The following is a 23,925-nucleotide window of genomic DNA, read 5'->3' as shown; positions in this document are numbered from 1 at the left end:
ATATTAATTGGTTTGTTGACGGTACAAGCTGTGGGGGAATGTAAGCTAAGAGGAGGACACAAAGTGATATAGACGGGTTACGTGAAGGTGACAAATGGAGTATAATGTGCGAAAATGTGAGATTATTCATTTTGGTTGAGAAATAGAGAAGAATAATCATTTTAAAAGGTGAAAAATTCTAAATATTGATATTCCGAGAGACTTGAATGTACTTGTCCAAAGAATGCAAAAAATTAGCATGCAGGTACAGTGAACAATTAGAAAGATAAATGGTATGTTGGCCTTTATTTCAAGGGAATTGGAGTACAAGAATAAGGAAGTCTTGCTACAATTGCACAGGGCTTTGATGAAACCATACCTGGAGTGCTGTGTGCAGTTTTGGTATTCACATTTAAGATAGGATGTACTGGTATCAGATGCTGTACAACAAAAGTTCTTAAGATTGCTCCTGGAGATGAGAGGGTTCTCTTATGATGAGAGGCTGAGTAAATTTGGTCTGTATTTTCCAGTCCAGAGTTTAGAAGTATGAGAGGTGAAACATACAAGATTCTGAAGGGGTTTGACAGGGTAGATAGACACTGAGAGATTGTTTTCCCTGCCTGGGGAACCTAGAACACAGGCACAATCTTACATTATGGTGTGGGGGGGTCGTGGGTCAACCATTTAGGATTGAGATGAGAAATTTTTTCAGCAGAAATTAGTGAAACTTTGGAATTTTACCCAAGATGCCTGTGGATGCTTCATCTTTGAATATATTTAAGGCTTGGACAGAAATTTGGTCTCAGTAAATCAAGGCGTATCGAGAACAGGAAAGTAGAGTTGAGGTAGTAGATCAGCAATGCTCATATTGAATGGTGGAGTAGCTCATGGGGCCTTATAGTCTGCACCTGCTCCTAATTTCTAAGTTCCTGTGATAATAGGACATGGGGTGCCATGTGTCCTCTTTAATGGCCACTGGCATTTACTCTTGAAGCACTTACAATCTACCTGGCTGAGGGATACTAGTTGAGTTGCAGTTTAGGGTTGTACCTTCTTCATAAGTAACCGAAGTTGGGGAGTAAGCCAATTTCAGGGTTTTATTGAGGTCGGGAGGGGGGGGCGCGGTTGTGGAGGGGGTGGCGTATATTGTGTGTGGGGATATCAGAAATCAAATTAATCCTGTCCTCACCTGTCACCTTTGTGTGCATATCCTGATTTATTTTTTTGCCTTCCTCTGTTGTTGCCAATTGTCCTACTCCTATTCTGACCTTAGTTGAGGCTATTATTACTGGGAAGGCGCTTGGCAGCATGGTAGCACAGTGGTTAGCACTGCTGCCTCACAGTGCGGATCCGGGTTCAATTCCTGGCTTGGGTCACTGTCTATGTGGAGTTTGCACGTTCTCCCCATGTCTCTGTGGGTTTTCTCTGGGTGCTCTGGTTTTTTCCCACAGTCTGAAAGATGTGCTGGTTAGGTGCATTAGCCATGCTAAATTCTCCCTCGGTGTACCCGAACAAGCCGGAGCTTGGTGACTCAGGGATTTTCACAGTAACTTCATTGCACTGTTAATGTACTGGTAACTAATAAATAAACTTTAACTTTAAAGTAAAGCAACAATAATGAAATTGTTGTCCAGTTCTCTGATTTTGTAATTGTAACTTAGCGTTACCCTGGTTTGTATGGCACAGAGTTCCTCCCGAATTTAGAACGAAAGGCAGGATAAATTTCTTCACACGGAGTTGTGAGGATGTGAAATTCACTCCTGGGGGGGCAGGGGTTTAGTAGTTGAGGCAGAAACTGTCAGTATTGAGCATTAGATTGGGTCGGTGAGTGAAAGGATATGGAACAAAGTTGGTAACTGATTAGTGCTAGTTCCTCAAGGTGAGTAGATAGATGCTGCCATGGCTGGGTGACTGGTGTGTTTCATTGTTACAATTATTCTTGGAAAGTCAAAGTAAAGCAAATATAATGAAAGTGTTGTCCAGTTCTCTGAAGTATCTTTTTGTCATTAACTATTATTTAAATTGAGCCATGATTCATGTTATATTTGTGATAAAGCAAACATAATCTAATTAACTGCATGATTTTCAGATATCATTGTGATTGTTGGTGACCTCACAGACTCTCAGGTAGTCAACCTCCGAAAAGCCACAGAGCCACTACGACAGCTGATGCCAAAATTAGGAACATACTTTGTTACAGGTAAAAGTTCCCTTCATTTAACAAGTGACGAACGTTGTAACCATATATTTGTAAACTTAATTTTTGAAAAATTGGGAATTGTAGGAATTAAGCATGTGAATTATCACTTTGAATGTCATAGTATGCAAAATGGAAACTTACAAATCTAGTTAGTCCGGGAAGGCAGAACTTTCCCTGAACCTGCGAGTGGTCTAAGGATGAAACAAACTTCTTTAATTAGAAAAATTACCATTCACCACATGCTGAGTAATTTGTAAAGCATTTTTTCCAAACAGGTGTGTTGTAGATATATTAAAACAAGGTGTGCATGGTAAATATGGATTTAATCAAAATTCCAAACCCGGCTACAGAAAAGCTGAAAAAATATATAATTGACTGACCACCCAGCACTTGACTTAGGCACCGGAAGCTACAAAGGGTACACCCTGTCCAATTGATACTGCGGTGGACTCTGCACAAACATCTGGGGACATGTGCCAAATTTAGGAGAGTTGCCCCACAAACTAGTCAAGCAATAGCCTGCCTAGCCATACTCACCAACTCGTACCTTAAATCCAATGTCCCAGACCACTCGATCACCATACCTCTGTATAGTCCATCCCACCTATGAGATTTACATGTCAAATAATTCATCTTCTGACCCAGACCCAACAGAGGTGACAGTGAAGTGGTATGTTATTGGAAAGGAGTCCTCAACAAGTCTCATGGCATTCGGTCAAACAAGGGCAATGAAATCCTTGCTGATTGATTGCCACCTAATGTCCTCCCTCAGCTGATGAATCAGTACTCCTCCATCTTGAACACAATGACTATCTCCAACAAGAGGGAATCTATCTTCTCTTGATATGTAATGACGTTACCATCTCTGAATCTTCCATCGTCAGCATTGATCAGAGACTGGACTGGACCAGCCATACAAATACTGTGGATTCAAGCAGGTCAAAGATTGAGAATTCTATGTCAAATGAATTCATCTCCTGACTCCCCAAAGTTTGTCCACCATCTACAAGGTTCCAGTCAGGAGTGTGATGGAATACTCTCCTCTTGCTTGGATGAATCACAGCTCCATAACACTTAGGAAACTCAACACCATCCAAGATAGAGGAGCCCACTTGATCATCACCCCATCCACAACCTTAAACATTCACTCTCTCCACAGTGGCAGCAGTGTTACCACCTTTACGTTGCACTGCAGCAAGGGTCCTTCGACAACACCTTCCAAACGTTCCAAACATGGGGTGCAGTTTTCCCAAGATTGCAGAATGTTGGATTAGGTGAGAAAGTTGTGTGAAACTGACTGGCTTCACGGATGCCCTTTGCTCGCCTGATTTAACAGCACTCTGAGCAATTTCAAAGTGCTGGCGAAGATCACACAGCCAGCTGGAAGGACAGGGCCTAAGCACACTGGCAACACAGGCTCTGCCCTCCCCACATAACAGAGGGCCTGCTCTTGGCATTGCCAGGACACTGCCCAGCCATATCCTGCACCACCTGCGGGCTATACCTCAATATTTTTGAAAACCAGTAGTGATTTGCGGCAGCGTGATATCACACTGGGTGGGTGGGAACATACGGTGAGGGTAGAAGTGGTGGCATTTAAGCCTGCTAATAGTTAAATTTAGTATCATCAGGTTAGCGCCCTTCATGGGTGTGAACCAGATCATGTCGTTGATGGGGGGGATAGGGAGGATTGTGCTCGAGATTCTCACCAGCACAAATCCAATTTTTGGTAGTCTGCTGCTGTTGCTAAATTGCAGCCATGACCTCGACCACTTGGAAGGACAGGGCATCACGACCGGCAAGTTCCTCCGTCATGTAACATCCTGGCTTAGAAATGCATCACTTTGCTGTCAAAAACCTGGAACTTCCTTTCGAACAGCACTGTCAGCATACCTACACCCAGATAGACAGCAGGGGTTCAAGAAAGCAATTGAAGCTGAGCAACAAATGCTGGCCTAGCCTGTCTTGTTCTCATCCCATGAATGAATGAGGAAAATTCCCATCTTTAATATACACCCAGTGCCTCAAGGATCTTCAAGTTTAGATTATGCTAATATTACTGGGATTTCTGTGTTTAGTTTGCACTGCTTGCTAGGGATTTCAAGTTTTTACTGTTGTTAGATTTTGTAATATTGGCAAGGACTTTCTCCTTTTTCTCTCTGGCATTCTGACCTCATTAGTTTGAGGCAATTGTTGGAAGTGTGGCTGAATAAGCAATAGTAATGTGCAAGTCATCTTTCTGAATGACTCCCAGGTAACCACGACTATTACAGTGTTGACATCACCAACTGGTTTAAACATCTGCAGACATTAAGAATCCGGCCACTCCACAATGAACATGTCAAGATTTACAGCCCCAGTGAGAACAAGGACTGGTTCTGTCTGGCTGGAGTTGATGACATCGAAGCAGAGATGTTACGGTAAGTTCTTCATTTTCCATCTTGGCACTGTGTACTCAGCCTTTGTGGAATGTCTTCCAAAGGCTTAGAATGCAACAGCTTTTCTGAGAAAGTCAAATATCTGGCATATCCCAGCTAGTCTCCCACCACACACACACACACACACACCCTCCCCCCCCCCCCCCCCCCCCCCCCCCATCAAAAATACCTTACGAAAAGCAAAAGGGAATTTTTTATCAGTTTCCCTTTTAACATAAGTCAGCGATTTGTTCCCTGAATCTTAATGCAGGATTGTGTAAGGGTAATCACAACGGATTTTGTAAAAATTGAACTTTGTGAACTTTCTTTTCCTGACCATTAAGCTTCAAGCCACACATTCCTATGTGATTCAGACCTCTACTTTTAACCAAAAATAAACATTACAAAAATAGTACACAACTTTGGGAGTTCTGCTTTTAGCATCATTTTTCTGAGAGGTTGGTTAAAGGGACAGACAAAGTGCAACTAACTTCCAGGTTGGAGTGGAAATAGTGAAATTGAAAACCAGAGGCGACAAACTCTTGTCAGATAATGGTGAGATTTTGATTTTAGCTGCATGCATGGTTAGTGTTGGGTTTTTCTGTCCTTCCCATTAGTTGTTAGTATCCTGACGCAAGCATTTAAATCAAATGACACATTGTGTAGATTTGTGGTGATACTGACTACTTGGTGTTTTATTTTATTCTCAGGACATACAGGGTGGTGTGGTGGCACAGTGGTTAGCACTGCTGCCTCACAGCGCCAGGGACCCAAGTTCAGTTCCTGGCTTGGGTCTGTGCCGTGTCTGCGTGGGTTTCCCCTGGGTCCTCCGGTTTCCTCCCACAGTCCAAAGATATGTGGGTTAGGTGGGTTGGCCATGCTAAATTGCCCCTTAGTGTCAGTGACTAGCTAGGGTAAGTGCATGGAGTTATGGGGATAGGGCTTGGGTAGGATTGTGGTCGGTGCAGCCTCGCTGGGCTGAATGGCCACCTTCTGTACTGTAGGATTCTATGACCTTCACCACAGTGACTTCAACAAAGGATGGTTATCCAGTGCCTGGAATTTGGCCTTGTTTTCGGAACTGCTAATATCACAGCCATTATGGGTTGAAAGGGATGCCATTGAGGGTCTGGTGTTTAGGAAGCATTGTCTCAGCAAACCCACTGACTCCACTAACAAGGTTGGCATATCAAATGTATGTCCGTTTGCAATTCGTCTGTGCCAGATGGTCTATTGGAAGCTCCTTGGGCAGAATGAGGTGTGACATTATATACAGGGTTGGGTTTTTGTTCCATGTTGGAGGAACCCAACAGTTAGTAATTCAGAAGAACTGGAAAGTGAAGAGCATGAATCCGGCTCTGAACGAGCTTAGAGACAATGAACAAATCCTATCCCTCTTTATATCCTACAGAAATGGGGACACTAAAGGAACAGGCTAGATCATTCCAACTGTATAATATTGACAACTTCCTTATAATCTCATAGTCTGACTGATGTGTTTTCTATGTAGGTATCCTGGACATGGTATGGACTTAAAGAAAGCGTTGGATGGTTGCAGTACCAAAGATGCTGTAGTGTTGCTGGCACACCAGCCTAAAGCTGCTGAACGTGCCCTACAAAGCAGGCCAGACATTAGCCTGATTCTCTCAGGTATGGACACCCTCTGTTATAACCTGTTTAATTTCATCTTTTAATGAAAAAAATAGCTGATGTAACAATGTGAAATTGTTAGAGCAACACCTAAAATAGTGTTTATTTGAGTTAGAGGTTCCCATCTGCTCCCTGTAACATTACTGTAAAGTTAAAAGCCGAGATCTGAATGACCTCTTATCATGCTGCCATTCTCCATAAAAAGCGTCAAAGCTTTTGTAAATATTTTGACAATCAAATTTACTTCTGGCCTTTAAAATTGTTAATGCTTTGCTCTGACTAAAATAGTATAGCTTGCACAAACACTCTGCCTTTTAGATCTTCACTCTACTTAGTTGCTGAAGTCCTGCTGTAGGATTTGTTGAGTCTACTTCTGTATTTTCCAAGCTGCCTGCTTGTGAGACTTATTAGTAATGAAATGTTGTTTGTAGTCAGAAAAACTATGGTCCAGATTTACTAGAAAGAATAATATTGAGGCTTTCTGCACTCCACTCTTATGAATTAAATTAGAGAATGACTTCCTGAGTCCACACATGTGCGGCTAAACACAGAAATCAAGAAGTTGCTGTCTGCTGTGCCCTGCTGCGCTACAAGCCTTGCTCCAGCAGTACCTTGCAAATAGATTCTGGATTGAAATCTGTGTAAGGGTGGGAAGTTTCAGAACCTGTCTATAGTTATCCACTAAACATGCCAACAAAAGTTAGGACTGATGCATTTGGGCGTAAGTGAATTTTGATGGTGTGGTAAGATTTAATTACTGCTAAACATCCTCTCTGGCACTGAAATCTTTCTTTTACCAGTTTGAAGTCCTTTTTCTTCAGAATTTAATCATTGTTGTACATTTCAAAAATTAAAATAAACCTTTACTTTCTCTTTCTAACTACTGCTTGTATTTTTAGCACTTAATAAAACATCAAGGCACTTCTCAAGAAGAACTTTTTTCCCTCCCTTTATTTCACTTTTTGTACATGGTTTTTATTATAAATTAAGTATTCTAATGTATAGATCCTGGTTTAGATAAGATTGTGACTCAGTGAGGAATTTAAAATCTGATTGGTTAAAGAATCACAATGTTGCTTGCCCTGCTGATGCTGGTGACCTATAGAGAACGCTACACTGAACTGAAAATGCTACACTGAGAAATCAGAAATCACCACAGGGATCAGTGCTGAGGCCACAATTATTTACAATATATGTTAATGACTTGGACAAGGGAAGTGAATGAACTATTGCCAAAAATAGGTGGGAAGGCAAGTGCTGAAGATGACACAAGGAATCTACAGAGGGATATAGACAGGCTAAGTGAGTGGGCAAAAACCTGTCAGATCAAATATAAAGTAGGAAAATGTGAAGATATTGCACTTGGGTAGGAAGAATAAAAGCTGAATATTACTTAAACGGAGAAAGAATGCAGAAAGCTACAATACAGAGGGATTTGGGAGTCTTTATGCATAAATCACAAAAGCTACCATGGAAGTTCAGTAGGTAATATGGAAGGCAAATGGAATGCTGGCCTTTATTTCAAAGGGAATGGAGTATAAAAACAGGAACGTCTTGCTAAAACTATACAAGGCACTAGTTAGACCACATTTGAAATACCGTGAACAGTTTTGGTTCCCTTATCTATGGAAAGATATACTGACATTTGAGACAGTCCAGGGAAGATTCACTAGGTTGATCCCTGGTTTGGAAGGATTTTCTTATGAGGAGGGGCTGCATAGGTTGGGTCTGTACACATTGGAGTTTAGAAGAATTAGAGGTGACCTTATTGAAGCAAATGGCCTGCTTCTTCTGCTCCTGTGGCTTTATAATCCAATGGAATCTTATATGACATTGCTTTCCATATTACAAGTGCCATCCCATCTGGAACAAGTGGGCGTTTTGATCACTCTTCTCAGGATCTCATCCAAGATGGTGACGGCCAGAGCACCAGCATAAATGAAATGTTTCTTAAACGGTGATCCCGGCACCATTTTCAGGCCACTACCTAAGGCCCTGTCTAATCAAGTCACAGACAATTATTGTGTGAAGTTATGCTTTATCCTGACAATTGTGGCAGTAGATGTCCAACAGCTCCGACGTTCCGGGTATTTGCAGAACCACCTGATTTAAATGATAGCAAACTCTTTTTGAACTGCCCCAAGCCATATCTGTTTAGCGTTGGAGGGAATGGAGTAATGGACCTCAGTGAATCCGTACTTCTGCATCTCAGCATTATGCAGAGTTTAGAAAGAAACCAATGGATTTCGGCTAAAAGCTGTCAAGCAGGATTAGTGTCCTAAGAGCAGATATAAGCTGTGCAGAACATTGAATATCTACAGTGGCAATTGCATCTATTCTGTCTTGCTGACTCCAGCTTTTCCAGTGATCCCTGCAACTTTCTTACCTATATGTAACTTAATCTGATTACCAAGTCGAGAGTTTTGGCACCTGTGACTGAAGAGTTTGTCCACCAACAGTAAACCACAGGACACACAATATTGCAGTCACTTGGTTTTGACTGACTTTTCACTGGTGAAGATAACTTGACACTGAGTGGTCAGCTGGGATTTTAAGATACATGACACAATAGTTGGACGCTGGACAAAGTAAATATTGTAGAGTGAAAGGCCGCCTCTGGTGGCATCCACTATTGCAGCGTCGGTCATTAATCAGTTTGTGTTTCTCAGATATCCAGAAAAGCTGGTGAAGTACAAACAGCTTGGAAGAACAATGATACATCCAGAGTGCTCACAGATCCTTAAGATAACAGCAAGGCCGTTATGGTACTTATAGCTTTAATTTGTGCTTCCTACAACCACGCTGTAATGAATGCTGAGGTGGCTGATCAGAGATGGTATAATGAGCAGTCCTAAGGCCTTTCAAAATAAAATGCCACGAGTGTTTTCTGCAATTGTGGTAAATCCCGTACAGAGAGAGGGTTAGTTCGTTTATTTCACAAATATGCTATTTGTAGCTTTGAGTCATTACTTGAATTTAGAAACATTAACATTGTGACAGTTTGGAAAGAATGGGGAGGGGAGAGAAAGGCTCGAAACAGCTTTACAGAATTTTAAAATTAGGTATTACTCATGTCAGTGAGGCAAGGAGATTTTTTTTTAAAGAACCTAAGTTAAGCTGCAAGGCCCATGGTGCAGTACACCAAGGTTAAAAAGAGTAGGCGAGAAAAGAAAATAATTTCATTAGCATTGGTTGAACATTGCTAAGTTTGGCTTTTTAAAAGTAGAATTTGGGGTAAAGGAAAGACTGAAGGAAGCAAAGACTTCCACATTTCAAACATCTGGTAAAGAATGAATTATGGTTGGACGCAATGCAATTAATTCTGATTTCAACAGAGTGACGAGAGTTTCTAGAATATGGTATTTGAATTTAAAAGAGAGGAACACCTGCTGTTCATAATGACCTGTGACTTTATGTGGACAATATTTGATTTGATTTGATTTATTATTGTCACATGTATTAACATACAATGAAAAGTATTGTTTCTTGTGCGCTATACAGACAAAGCATACTGTTCATAGAGAAAGAAATGAGAGAGTGCAGAATGTAATGTTACAGTTATAGCTAGGGTGTAAAGAAAGATCAACTTAATGCAAGGTAGGTCCATTCAAAAGTCTGATGGCAGCAGGGAAGAAGCTGTTCTTGAGTCGGTTAGTACGTGACCTCAAACTTTTGTATCTTTTCCCGATGGAAGAAGGTGGAAGAGAGAATGTCCAGGATGCGTGGGGTCCTTAATTATGCTGGCTGCTTTGCCGAGGCAGCGGGAAGCGTAGACAGAGTCAATAGATGGGAGGCTGGTTTGCATGATGGATTGGACTACATTCATGACCTTGGTAGTGTTGTGGGAAAAATCCACTAGTAGTCAGACTTCGAGATTCAGAAAATACGATTTATTTAACGGAGCTCAGTGGAGACAAGGCACATGTCTGTAGTAGACCTTCTCTCGGTAAAATGTCGGGAGCGGTCCATCTTTATACTCTTTACACAATGGATGGACCGGTGGTTTGAACATTATCACATCGTTTAGGCAGGTACAAACAGATATAGACATTTAACATAGTATTGTTCTTATGAATGGGTACATTTCCTTAACTCTGTATCTATCAATGGTTGGTTTCGGCTCATTCAGGTGTTAATTGGTTTCCTCGCATTCATATTTTCCTGCTCTTCCTATGGCTAATCTATTCCCTTTGTTTCGGGTTTTCCTTATCTTAAACGATGTCTCGACCCTCAGCTTGGCTTCCTGAGGTGTTTGTTTGCTATGAGTCACTGTCTGTGATTTAGAAATGGCTTGTCTGTTAGGTTTTGATTTAAAGTGATTTCTGATAAGTGGGAGCCGGTGTCTGCTTTTTTGGCTCCTTCCCCAGTTAACTCTTTGTGCCAGGCAGCCATTTTAAAGTGTGTTTTCCTTACATTTTCCCCTTACAGTCCCTCCTTTTGGTCGGATTATAGCTTCAACAATCTCCAGACCAACAATTATACATTCACATATACAATTTTTCGTTCTTCTCTCCTTCTTTGTTTCTTTCGATGTCTTCATTTCTTCCAGTATCTTCATTTCTTCCGATGTCTTCAGGGATCTTCATTAGGGGCTCTTCTTCGATGTACACACTGGCTCCTGGCACAATTCTTGTCAACATTATTTTAAAACAGACTTTAAGGCATCCCACAGTAAGACAACAGACAATTATAATGACAATGAGTATGACCAATCCATGTAACAGGTACGACTCCCAGGACTCCCCCACCAGCCATGCCAGCCAACTACTTCCTCTCTTGGGTCCCTGTCTAAAGTTATCAAGTTGTTTCCTGATGTCATTGATGACCTGTGTAATGTTGTAAGACTTGTCTGTGACATGGGTTATGCATTTGTTGCCTATGATTGCACATACTCCCCCTTTTTGTGCTAACTGGTAGTCCACTGCGTATCGTGTCTGCTGAGCATACAATCTTAGTTCAGCCATTTCTTGGTTAACAGCCTCCAGTGCTTTTGAAGTGCTGTTTCCCAGGATTGTTAGTCCACAAACAATATGGTTTCTATTCTTTGCTCCAATTACCCCGGCTGACCCCCCCCAGAGATAAAGCTCCGAGGAACCCATACCCCAGTGAGGATCCCAGTGTACCCGGGGCTTCCCAGTCAGCGCAGAATTCCCTGCTAATAGCCCGAGTTACTATTCTCCTCCGAATGTACCCCTTCTGAGGGCATGGAACAGTCAGTGGTCCGATTGTTCCTACCGCAAAACGGCTTGGGAGGTTTGGTGTTTCTGTCATGTAGGTACCATTGAAGAGGAATACATACCCCTTCTTAGCCCGGTAACACTTAGTGTCCCAATTATGAGTTTGCTCATACTGCCAATTGTTCAGTTTATTTGGCTTCCTGTTTGATTCCACCACCTGATAAGTATCAAAGGGGTATGTCCATTTGGCTGAGCTTACGTGAGTTCCATTACATTGCCCGCAAATAAGCTGTCTTCCCGCGGTTATATTTAAACATTTCCGTTCATCACAAATACAAGTAATCTGTCCCTTGTTAATCCGACAATGTTGACGGACACACTGTGTCTGTACACAAGAATCATTCTTAGGGACTAAGGCATAGGCACATCCCCATCCCTGCCCTGTAAAACAAAGCGGATAGCTTGCAGTATCTGAACAAGCTTTTCTTCCCACCTGTTGGGACCCCCCGCATGCAGGATCTGTGGGGTTTACAAGTCCCACACATCTCCCCTGTATACCTTTTTTATATTTGCCAATTTGTCCCATGCAGGGTGTATCTAGTGTATCTACAGTATATAAGTCCTGAGGGGTCCACCCAGGGGTGGCTACAAATAGGGCTTCTACAGATTGTGTTAACGGGTAACATACAGTTCGATTCCCGTGTAGGTGTATGTGGGCTTTGTAAAACAAGTTATCTTCCAGCCCAGTTAAATTTACAGTTGCCACAACGCAAAATAATACAGTTACATACGCGATTACATACATATCCGCAACAGTCATATATCACACTTAACACTATAATTTAATCTTTACAAGTTATTTTATTTATTAACCCGTGCACGCTGGCTCTTGCTTGCAGTCTTTGCCTGTGTTGAGGAAAGCAGTTCTGTTAGTTCATCAATTTAGCTACTTATCTCCTTTGTATAATTTCAGCTGCGTCCAGTGCTTCCAGACACCTTTCCCTCTTATGTCTATACAGGCACAGGTGTCCCCACTAATTATAATTTCATATGGCCCATTCCACTTTGGTGCAAACCCTGGTTTGTCGGGTAATGTTTTCACTAGGACGTGACTTCCCGCTGTTGGGATGTCAGGGAGCAATTCAAGCTCTCTCTCTGCATCTTTTATTTCCTGATTGTCCTTTACCAATTTGCGCATCCCTTTTAGCTCTTGATTTTATCTTTTAGTGGACCGACATCGGTCCCACCTGTTATGCTTTCTGGTAATTGCATCGCCCGTCCTGTCATTAGCTCATAAGGGGTTAATCCGGTTGTCTGGTTTGTGGTAGCTCTTAATTTCTTTAAAATAGTGGGCAATACCTCTGTCCACCTTCTCCCTGATGTTTGTATGGCTTTAGCTCGTGCATTATACATTTTAACTATATATCCCCCTTCCATAGAAAGCTTAGTGTGAATTAAATAACATTTTGAACTGGCCTTTTTTGGCTGCAGTTGGACATCCATTCATTTGTATGTAATCTTATCAAAAGACATCGCTTTCCCCATTAAAATCACATGCCATACAGATCCCATCTTTATATGATGTACTCTTACATTATCTCTAATTTGATCATTTGTTTGCGTGTAAGCGCCGCACCACAGTACTTCACAAAATAATTATGTTTTTATCAATACACAATATATAGTATATGAATATATCATACAAAGTTGGTTAAGGCTTTTCAGGATTTGATGTTATTCTTGTGTCTATATGGCAGTGCTATACTGTATAATAAAAATAATCAAGCGGCAGTTGTATCATACCACTTTACACATCGTAACCGTGATATCCAAACCCTTTCAATTCAAGCCATTTCCATTTTTAAACTGAGCTCCAGATCAAAACCCCCACACTCCAGGGAAAATAACAGGCGCCGAATCAAAATCAAAGTAGGTACAATACATACCAGTTATTTGATTAGGAACATTTTGGTTTCTTAACTGGCTAGATTTTAAGCTTTGCAGTGTTTTTATATTTGGCAAACCTTGAACAATAGATGGCACATGAAATTCCGACGGCAGTACATAATTTTAACCAGTTCAGAATACTAAACTATCTGACGTTCGTAAATCGCGATATTCTGCGATTAATACTGTATTTCACTGACTTGATATACTTTAAACTGACTCATAGACAATATATTTACCTCAGTCTTTTGTTCCTGCTTTTCTACCTTTCCACAAAATAACTTATTTTCTTCTCTTAACTTCTCAACTAACTTATAATTTCTACTTTAAGACAAAGGAAAGAGCACATGGTTCCTTCCAAGGTTTAAATCCTTTCTTAACATCAGAACATTAAAGCAAACAACAACAAAACATCCACGCAACCACTTTGTTTAAACACACATGGAAGCTTCCAAAAGTCATTCCACAGCACATCCTTTTTCATTCAAACTTAACATTTCAAACTGGGATGAGAGTAAAACATTCAAAGAGAATACAGAACGTTGATTAAGACGGTCGCTTTTATTCTTCTTTCTTCCAAACTGTAATTAACTCAAAACAGAAGTAAATTCAAGAAATCCTATCACTTTAATCTTTAACAGTTTTAACACTCTCCCAGCCCCCCTGAGGCTAAACCAAGGTGCAATGCACTGCACCCACTGCCTGCAACAAACATTCCACAGGAACAAACAGGCTTCTCCAGCTCCCTGCTCTCAATCTAATACAACAACAACAACCACCTACATTCGACAAGCTTCCAGATCTCACAAACACACTGAAATACAAAAACTAAGATCTCTCCTATCCACCTCCAGGTATGCCACTAGCCCATTCCACCAATTCATCGTAATCTTGGGACATAATCACTCCCATTTTTAGGATGATCTGGTGAGCACTAGAGAGTCCATCCTTAAAAGCCTGGATGAACGCTCGATCTCCTCGCCCTGGATTCCCTTGTCCTGAGCACTCTTGGTATATCCGGAACAGTCATTCCCCGTACTCAGAAGCTCCTTCTCCCTTTAGCTGCCTTGTGGTGGTAATTCTGCTCCAGTTAGTGGGAGCATTCCCTAAGACCCTCTGAATTTTTTCTTTAAACTGTAAGAAGGGTGCCTGTTGGGCATCTATCTCTGCTGTTAGGGGGATTACATGTGTCCACCGTCCCCCATTATAGTCCTGTGCTATAGGGGCAGCGGGTCCACCTACTACCTGCCTCCACTTATCCGCTGGACAGGCTGCCCTGACCAGCTGGTGTACGTCTCTTAGGTGTAATTGGTGTCCTACCCAGATCGTGTCTAATTCTTCCCAGAATGTAGTGTTCACGCTTCTAGTTTGTAATTTGCCCAGGGAAGCCATTATCTGCTGTCTCTCACCTGGGGTAATGGGTTATAATTTGCTTTTGGTCGCGCTGCTGTTCCCCCTTGGGTTATGGGCGCTAAGTTGTGTTCCAGCTGTTCCCATTCCTCTGAGGGAGCGGTTGGTCCTTGCTGGGTAGACTCATAAGAAGGTAGACGATCAGTTTCTTCTCACCACTGCCTTTCTAAAACCTGGTTTTGCTTTTCCAGTTCCCTCACTCGGGATTCTAATTCTCTAATTCTTTCTTTATCTTCCCTCCATTTCCTAGTCGAGGCAACTACTTGTTCAATTAGACCTGCTAACTGATGTGTTAACATTACTCCAATCTTCTTTGTTTTGTTTCTTTTTTCTTTATCTATCCACTTTCTCTGCTGCTCTAAGGTTTGAGAAGTATCCCAGCCATCGTTTTGCATTCTCTTTATTAACTCCTTCCTGTCTGTCATGTAGATTTCAATCAGGGAACCTGCAGATCCCCTTTTAACTCCACTATCTGCCATTTCGCAGATTTCGCTAACCCCGGCCACGATTATTCTTTAGTAAAGTGTGCTCTCTACCGTAGGGACTTCACTACCCCCGGCCACTATTACTATTCTTAGCAAAGTGTGCTCTCTACCGTAGGGACTTCACTATCCCCGGCCACTATTGCTATTCTCACACCATGTTTCACTGCCGTTACAGGGTTTCAAGTTATACTCACAGCTTCCACGATTACCACTTCGGCAATGTGCTTCTCCACCAGAGTCCGGTTTAGGTCAGAGTTGATCAAACTCCTGTTCCGCCCCGCTTTTCACAACATTGACAGTACAGTTCCCAACTTTTCAATACTTTCATGCAATCAGATGGCACCTCTGCGTCTGTTCGCCACTACAGAGTTTGATGTTAAACCGACTTCTGCCCTTTTGTGCTTCACAATCCTTTAGTGCCCTTGGTGTCTCTCACTCACTTCAATTCCTGACCTTCACGTGGCAGATTTCTGCTCTTAATAGCCAGTCTAAGGCAGAGGTTTTGAGACAGGCACAACCTTGTCCTTTTGTCGATCAGCACAAATCACAGTTACTTATTACTATCAGCAGTTAGTACTTATCACTATAACAAATACACAGTACAAATATTTCCCCCTTATAAACTGTATTTTCTGATCCAGTCTGACTCTCACAGATTCCGCGATCTCTACCCCGGTTGCGATCGTGGCCAATCGATCTCACCAGTAATAGGATCCTAGCCGACTACGCCAATTCTTGTGGGAAAAATCCACTAGTAGTCAGACTTCGAGATTCAGAAAATACGATTTATTTAACGGAGCTCCGTGGAGACAAGGCACATGTCTGTAGTAGACCTTCTCTCGGTAAAATGTCGGGAGCGGTCCATCTTTACACTCTTTACACAATGGATGGACCGGTGATTTGAACATTATCACATCGTTTTGGCAGGTACAAACAGATATAGACATTTAACATAGTATTGTTCTTATGAATGGGTACATTTCCTTATGTCTGTATCTATCAATGGTTGGTTTCGGCTCATTCAGGTGTTAATCGGTTTCCTCGCATTCATATTTTCCCGCTCTTCCTATGGCTAATCTATTCCCTTTGTTTCGGGTTTTCCTTATCTTAAAAGATGTCTCGACCCTCGGCTTGGCTTCCTGAGGTGTTTGTTTACTGTCTGTGATTTGTTCACTGTCTGTGATTTAGAAATGGCTTGTCTGTTAGGTTTTGATTTAAAGTGATTTCTGATAAGTGGGAGCCGGTGTCTGCTTTTTTGGCTCCTTTCCCAGTTAACTCTTTGTGCCAGGCAGCCTTTTAAGTGTGCTTTCCTTACATTTTCCCCTTACAGTAGTTTTCTTGCGGTCTTGGGCAGAGCAGGAGCCATACCAAGCTGTGATACAACCAGAAAGAATGCTTTCTATGTTGCATCTATAAAAGTTGGTGAGAGTCATAGCTGACATGCCAAATTTCCTTTGTCTTCTAAGAAAATAGAGGCATTGGTGGGCGTTCTTAACTATAGTGTTGGCATGGGGGGACCAAGACAGGTTGTTGGTGATCTGGACACCTAAAAACTTGAAGCTCTCGACCCTTTCTACTTTGTCCTATTGATGTAGACAGGGGCATGTTCTCCTCTACATTTCCTGAAGTCGATGACAATCTCCTTCATTTTGTTGACAATGAGGGAGAGATTATTGTCGCCGCACCAGTTCACCAGATTCTCTATATCATTCCTGTACTCTGTCTTGTCATTGTTTGATATCCGACGCTCTACGATGGTGTCGTTTGAAGGCCCATTGCCCTTTTGCACTGGAACTGGGATGGTAGGTAAATACATTAATTTTAAACAAGGACTTGTTCAATGACCACCAAAAGTTCAAGGGGCAACTTGAAATGGGTTTAGATGCTTCTGTCTGTGACAAGCGAGAGCCTTATTCCATACTTAAAATTGGGGCCCTACGCAACTTTTGTGGACCAATCAGCAGGCATGCCACTTGTCTTTGACGTGGAGGAGAATAACTAGCAATCCAGAGAATTGCAGTGCGCTCAACGAAAAGGCCAAATTATTTACAATTACCCCCTTTATCTCCCCAAAATCACCTGCTGCCTTCCACTGGAAATGTTGATGCTAGCTTCTAGATTGCCAGGAATAGCTGCCTTGATGACACAGGATGTTGCTGTACTGTCTGACAGCCTGACTGGTGGTGGTCTCATGTTTAAAAATAGAATCTAATAACGTTAGAATATTTCTCTGCACTGAAATGTGACAGAAACCATGGTAGATTACATGCAGCTGGGTATGTGGCACTTGCTTAAGGATCCATTCCTTGCACTGATTTCAGACATACTGACATAATGACTTCACTACAATTGTCAGCAGTCAGACACTAGCATCACTATTACGCTAAAAATGTATTAAAGAGCTGCAGTCTTGTCCACCCATCAACCTATATTAAAGATTATAGTTATGTTTCCACTCTTGCTAAATAATCCATACAATAAAAGATCTGTTACTTAATTAACCCCCCCCCCCCCCCCCCCCCATTTACAGGTTGTCAGATGGAAACAGGATTATGTTGTTCCATTGTGCAGTTAGCACGGGAAATATAATGCTTCTGACTTACAGGCAGCTTGTTGGCTGTCGCCAATTTGTCATGGACAGGCAGGACACAGGTTTGCAACCTTGTTTTCTCAGTAATTTTCAAATTGAGACTGCTAATGTAAGCAGTCACTTTATACAAGAAAGGAGTTGATATTGGAGGAGTGTCAGTCTTGCATGCTTCCTATTTGCAGAGAAGCAACAATGAAGGCCTGAGGGCAGAACTTATGGCTGTCTTCGTGGACTGGAGAAGATGTAAAACATAGAACCACTGGAAGGGAAATAATGAAGATGGATAAACTGAAATAATCAGATGTACTGATGTATTGCTGAGTTGCGTAGGCCTGAGGATTCCAGTCTTGAATGCTGGTCTATGCTGATCTTAGCTATGATGTGGAGATGCCGGCGATGGACTGGGGTGAACACAGTAAGAAGTCTCCTTGCCTCCAGGGCTTGCAGAATCTCACTAGCTGTTCTGTCTGGAGACAATACACATCTCTTTAACCTGTGTTTAATGTTCCCTCCACCCACATTGTCTGTACCTTTAAGACCTGGCTGGCTGTAGGATTCGCATTCTAATCAGTATTCTGCAACTTGATTTTGTGTCTGTTTGCACTGTTTGAGAGCACATTTCCACTCCATCTGACGAAGGAGCAGTGCTCCCAAAGCTTATGGTATTTGCTACCAAATAAACCTGTTGGACTTTAACCTGGTGTTGTGAGACTTCTTACTACGATCTTAGCTAGGACAGTGGTGGAAATGCTGATCATCCCAAGATGAACTAATGGTGAGGTGGGGTGCAGAAGGAAGCCATGTGTTGTGCCTGTTTGAGTATCAAGTCAGGACAGGTACAGGCTCCACTGCAATGCCCTCTCATCCTTGTGTTCCACATGTGATAAAGGCATTGGAATCAACTGGTACTGTGGGTTCTTGATGAGTTATTGCCTTCAGAACAAAAGAGAATATGAGCAAAATTTTGGAGCGGAAAACAAAGTTGGATTATAATCTTGCTAACTGACCTTATAAAGATTCCAGGAAAGCCTTTGAGTGATTCCTTTAGTTCCAGAGGGTTTGTCAGGCAAAATTAGTGAATTGGCTTTATTTTGGTGATTAAAAGCTTCATGGAAGTTTGTTTGCTAGGTAAGGCATTCACAGACTTCATCAGGTGCTCTTTATTTTAGTACTCAATGTAGTTGGTATTGTAAAGGAGCATACAACCACTTGGCAAAAAAAAATCCTGGGTGGGGTTTTCCAGTTGCGTCTGCCCCGTGACTAGAAATGCCTGATCTTTAAATGGTCCACCAAACTTTCTGCAGGAATTGCCACAAGCGGACCGAAAGATTCCTCCCACCCCACCCCGTGTCAATACCATTCACAAATTATTTGATGCTGTATTTACAGCAGGGAATTATGTTCAAAGGCATTGTGAATAGGAATAAACTACATAAAGCAGCTCTTTTGGAATGGGTGGAATGCAGTCTTGTTGATGCCCCAATTATTCCTGCTAATTCTTCGGTCATGTGCAAATAGGATTCCCTGCAAGTAAAGAAATATTGGATTCTCAATCAGGAGAACTGTTCTTTACTACTTTTATGCTCCCTGAGTCTCATTAGCTTAAATGTTGCATTTATATGAAAGAAAGGACTTGCATTTAGTGCCTTTCACACTAGGCCATCTCATGTGCTTTAAAGATAATGAATATTTTGAAATGTTGAGATTATTATAATGTAGAAAATATTTCTTACTCTTCTATTTGCATGATGATATGTGTGTGTGTCCTCTGCGCCTCGTCTCTTATAGTTAAAAACCATAGAATCTCTACAGTGCAGATGGATGCCATTTGGCCTATCGTGCCTTCACCAACAACAATCCCACCCAGGCCCTACCCCGTAACCCACGTATTTACCCTGCTAATCTCCCTGACACTAATGGGCAATTTAGCATGGCCAATCAAACTAACCTGCACATCTTTGGAGTGTGGGAAGAAACTGGAGCACCTGGAGGAAACCCACGCAGACATAAGGAGAATGTGCAAACTCCGCACAGACAGTTACCCAATGCCGGAATTGAACCCTTTGGCGCTGTGAGGAAGCAGTGCTAACCATTGTGCGACCATGCTGCCCAACTTGTTCAACTTATTCATGAGATGGCGAAGTGATTGCATGATATAGAGGTGTATATTGGCACACTGAGCATAGACATAATTGGGTACAACTGTATCTTTTACAAGGGAACAAACTGAAAGATATTGAGTCCACAAGACTGATTATGCACTCTATCTGTGAAAGATCTGGGCATCATAGGTGTAGTGAACATGTGTTACACCACTTTGATTGCATTATTTTAATTCACTAAATCCTCCTGTTTAGAATTATTAGTACAAATGTAACATCTAATTTTTTTTATTCTTCCTTTCAACAGGTCATACCCATGGTGGGCAGATCTTTCCTCTGGCAATTGCTGCTTATTTTTTGAATCCATACTTTGAAGGTCTTTACAAAGTTGGTGAGAACAGTTTGGTGTACGTAACCCCTGGGACAATTTACTATGGGATTCCAATGAGACTTGGAAGCAGAGCGGAAATAACAGAAATTATCTTTAAGACTGGATGAACTGGTTATCATTCTGCAGGTCCTCCTTTTAAGAATCATGAATGTTGCACATTTGTGTATTTTGGGCAGTGAGTTTGAAGAATGAGTAGGCAATTAGCATGTATGATTAATAAATAACATGAATACATTGTTTTTGAGTAGATCAATACACAGTTTGCCAATGACTGTACTATTGTCACTAAGATTGATCCCTTACAACAAAGCAGTTACGATGGGAGGGTGAGGGTACAAAGCAGCACTGCCTGTCATATTTACATTTGCATCCTTTTTGTGGGCTCCAGGTTAGAGAGTGTGACTCCTGGCCTCCCCTACTGAATACTTGAGGATTGATTGAGCAGGGCCTGTGAATGACTCTCCAGTCTCCGTCCACACTGTGCCAACTCGCAGCAGCATGCGGAGTCCGGCAACTCAATATGTGGCAGATGCTGGATCCAATTCATGGCACTGGCACACTGTTCAAAAATAATTGGACAGTTTTCAGTGCCTTTTGAAAAATTGCCTACTGTGCTTTTCTTCTTTTATTCTCACTTCGCTGACTTCCATTAGAATCCAAACTAAATTGAAAGCACTTTGTCCCCTAGTTTTGTATGTCCATTTTTTGTACCAATTTACTATTTGTTGAAATTACCACAATTGTTACTATAGTTTATTAATGTCCTAAATTATTGGTAATCTTTTGAATTCCTCAATATGAGGTGACGTTAATTATTGCATTGTTTGACATTGGGTATGTAAATATTAGAGACTGTTCTTGATGTAATTTTAAGTCATTTGTCTTGACTTTATACTTCATTGTATTTCGGTCTCTGAGATATGCCTTGCAATTTATTCAAATTTGTAATACTTTTCACGCTTCCTGAAAGTTAAAAATGGTTAACACTGAATTATTATTGCAGATTTTTTAGGAGAATTTTGTAATACCACTCTTTTTTCTGATAAAGATAGGCTATGTGCTGAAAGTATTTTCCACTTTAGATAAATTTATGTATGACAAACTAATGTAGGTTACCAAATATTTGCTTCTTTTTTGGTGCCTGATGGATTTTGCAGTTGCCTGTCCCCTGCAAAATTCCACAGTAAGCCTGTGGAAATCTGAGTAGGATTACCTGACCAGATGTTTTAAATCCAACGAGAAGCTCTCTGCAACCAGGTCAAGTCATAGAAAACAACATTTAAAGAAATCTAATTCCTGGTCCCTTTAAGTTTTGATTACAAAATGCTTAAAAGTTGAATTGTCCAATAATTTGAATTATGCAAAATGAAATAGGAAATTATTGCAAAAAAAGTGAATTATCAATTAATTTCAAGGATTCCGTTTTGAATTGACTAGACTTAAACTTGTGTTAATTTTCAACAGTTTAATTAATTGAAAGAAGGGTGGGGAGGATAAGCTTAATTAAAAATAAAGGAAATATGTATATATGAACCAAAATGAAATACTCAAAACCTCAGCAAGTGGAAATGGAAAAACTGGGCCAAATATTTTTGATATTGCACCTTTCACCAGAAGCTAATTATTACTTTTTGGAAGAGACACTTTGTTTTTAAATCAACCTTGTTCTTTTTGATAGTATTGCTTGAGTATTTGCTTAAAAAGATGCCAAAGCTTTTTCCTTGCACTCATCAGGACAAATACAAGAATGCCAAATTCCAGAGGGAGCAGAAACTTGTTCTATGTGAGAAAAGGGTGCAAATTAGTTGGCAAGGGGACTCAAGTTGAGGCGTTAATATGGAGAATGCACCAGGAAACTATTTTCCTCTGTGCTTTTATTTAATTCAAAAAGACGAAAAGCCTGGACATGTTCCTTTTGCCTACAGAGTGTAATTCCCTGCATATGAATATGTAGATCCTAGCAAGCCTAAATAAGCCACATTGTGTGTCCAACTTATTAAATTAGTTGTTTTTGTAATTCTTGGCATACTCAAGATTGTTCAGTAGGTGCTGTCCAATTGTGGAATCACATGTAACAGTAAATGTTATGTTCCGAGTTTTGCAAGCAGGGGATGGTTGAGTATGGTCAGTACTCTTATTGTGAACAGCTAAGTGACATGCCATTTGATATGATCTGTTGGGTCATGCAATCCCCGTTTCTGGCAATGAATCGGCATTGAGACTCATGTACCACGTTACTTATTTGTGCGAGAGGCAGAATATCTTTTTGGCTTGACAGCAGCATCCCGTTCTTGGAAAATACCAATTGTGTTGCTACTGCACAGTAGCAGCGTAAAACAGCTAGATTCACCTGTTGATCAATTTGTTGAGATGACCACACAGTTGCTATTTTCCAGTAATAGGATGCTGCTGTCAAGCCAAAAAGACATTCTGCCAGCCACACAAGTTAGTAACATGGTATGTGAATTTCAGTGCCTGTGAGATGCCAGGTATGTTGACCGTACATCCCAATGACTGGCGGATCATATCAGACAGCACATCCCTTGAGCTGTTCACAATAGGTAGAGTACTGACTGTCCAAAACTATTCTGTGCTTGCAAAACTCAGAACATAATGTCTGCTGTTCGATGTGATTCACGATTAGACAGCACTTGTTGAATAATCCTAAGTATGCTAACAATTACACGAGTGACCAGTTTAAAATTATCAGTTGGGCCCACGATGTGGCTCACTTGTGCTTATTAGAAGCTACATATATTTCTATGCAGGGCCTTGTCCTCCAGAAGCAAAAGGAATATGTCCAGGCATTGCACAAGTGGAAAAAAAAGTGCACTAAATCCTCCAAGGAACATGTTGACCATTCAGAGTCCACTTGCCAACCGAAAAGCACTGTTTTCTCATGCAGTATCAATTGTTGCTCCCTTTGAAATTTGGCATTCTTGTATCTGTCCTGATAAGTGCAAGATGAAAAGTTTCAACAGCATGCCTCTTTTTTAGGAATACTTGTTATTTTTGTTGCTTTCAGCTCCAATTGGTACAGAATACTTTTATACACAGGTAGAAGAAAAGTAGAAGAAGCAAATCTAAATCTAATATTTAGGCATAACAAAAATCTGCAGTAGAACAACAATGTTGGATTGGTTATATGTAAAGGCTGGTCCTGAAATGCTGTAAAGCTTAGTGGCGAACTAAATACGTTTACCAGAACTTTTGGACTTTGTGGTAATTTTATCCTGTGGAATCTTGCCTTTTCCTGTTTGAAAATTAATAAATATTATTCTACCAAAACAGAAGTGTATTCCATTTCCAAAATGGGAGTTATTACCCATTTAGCCACATGGAAAGTTGAATTGAAGGATATGGGCTAGAGTTAATAAAGTCAAACACTCTGATGACAAGGGAAGGTTGAGGGTGTTTTAACAGCCACTCTTTTTACAAAAGAAAAGTGAAGGATGTTTTAAGAGAGCAGTGATAGTTAAGGTGGAATTATTGGCTGGCTGAGGGATTTTCAATCCTGCCGTTTCTAAGGGTAATTTACCAGAATTAAAGACTGAAAACAAAACATTTGAGACCCCAA

The 23,925-nt window shown here is 41.1% G+C and overlaps 1 protein-coding gene across 4 annotated transcripts in view; it reads left to right on the top strand.

The window, feature by feature from the left end:
• Positions 1 to 23,706, top strand: part of tmppe (transmembrane protein with metallophosphoesterase domain) — a 28,277-nt gene extending 4,571 nt beyond the window's left edge. For 3 of the 4 annotated variants that reach the window (XM_078211011.1, XM_078211009.1, XM_078211010.1), the window contains exons 2-5: positions 2,069 to 2,179; positions 4,434 to 4,599; positions 6,107 to 6,246; positions 20,265 to 23,706. In XM_078211011.1, the coding sequence (XP_078067137.1) occupies positions 2,069 to 2,179; positions 4,434 to 4,599; positions 6,107 to 6,246; positions 20,265 to 20,455 (608 nt within the window). In that variant the 3' untranslated portion in view covers positions 20,456 to 23,706. The remainder of the gene's footprint in view (positions 1 to 2,068; positions 2,180 to 4,433; positions 4,600 to 6,106; positions 6,247 to 20,264) is intronic. The other variant, XR_013497616.1, reaches the window with a different exon arrangement.
• The last annotated feature ends 219 nt before the right edge of the window (positions 23,707 to 23,925 follow it).

Source organism: Mustelus asterias, chromosome 4, assembly GCF_964213995.1.
Source record: "Mustelus asterias chromosome 4, sMusAst1.hap1.1, whole genome shotgun sequence".
Classification (NCBI taxonomy): Eukaryota; Metazoa; Chordata; class Chondrichthyes; order Carcharhiniformes; family Triakidae; genus Mustelus; species Mustelus asterias.
Note: the sequence above shows the minus strand (reverse complement) of the source record. Positions and strands in the feature narration are given on the sequence as shown.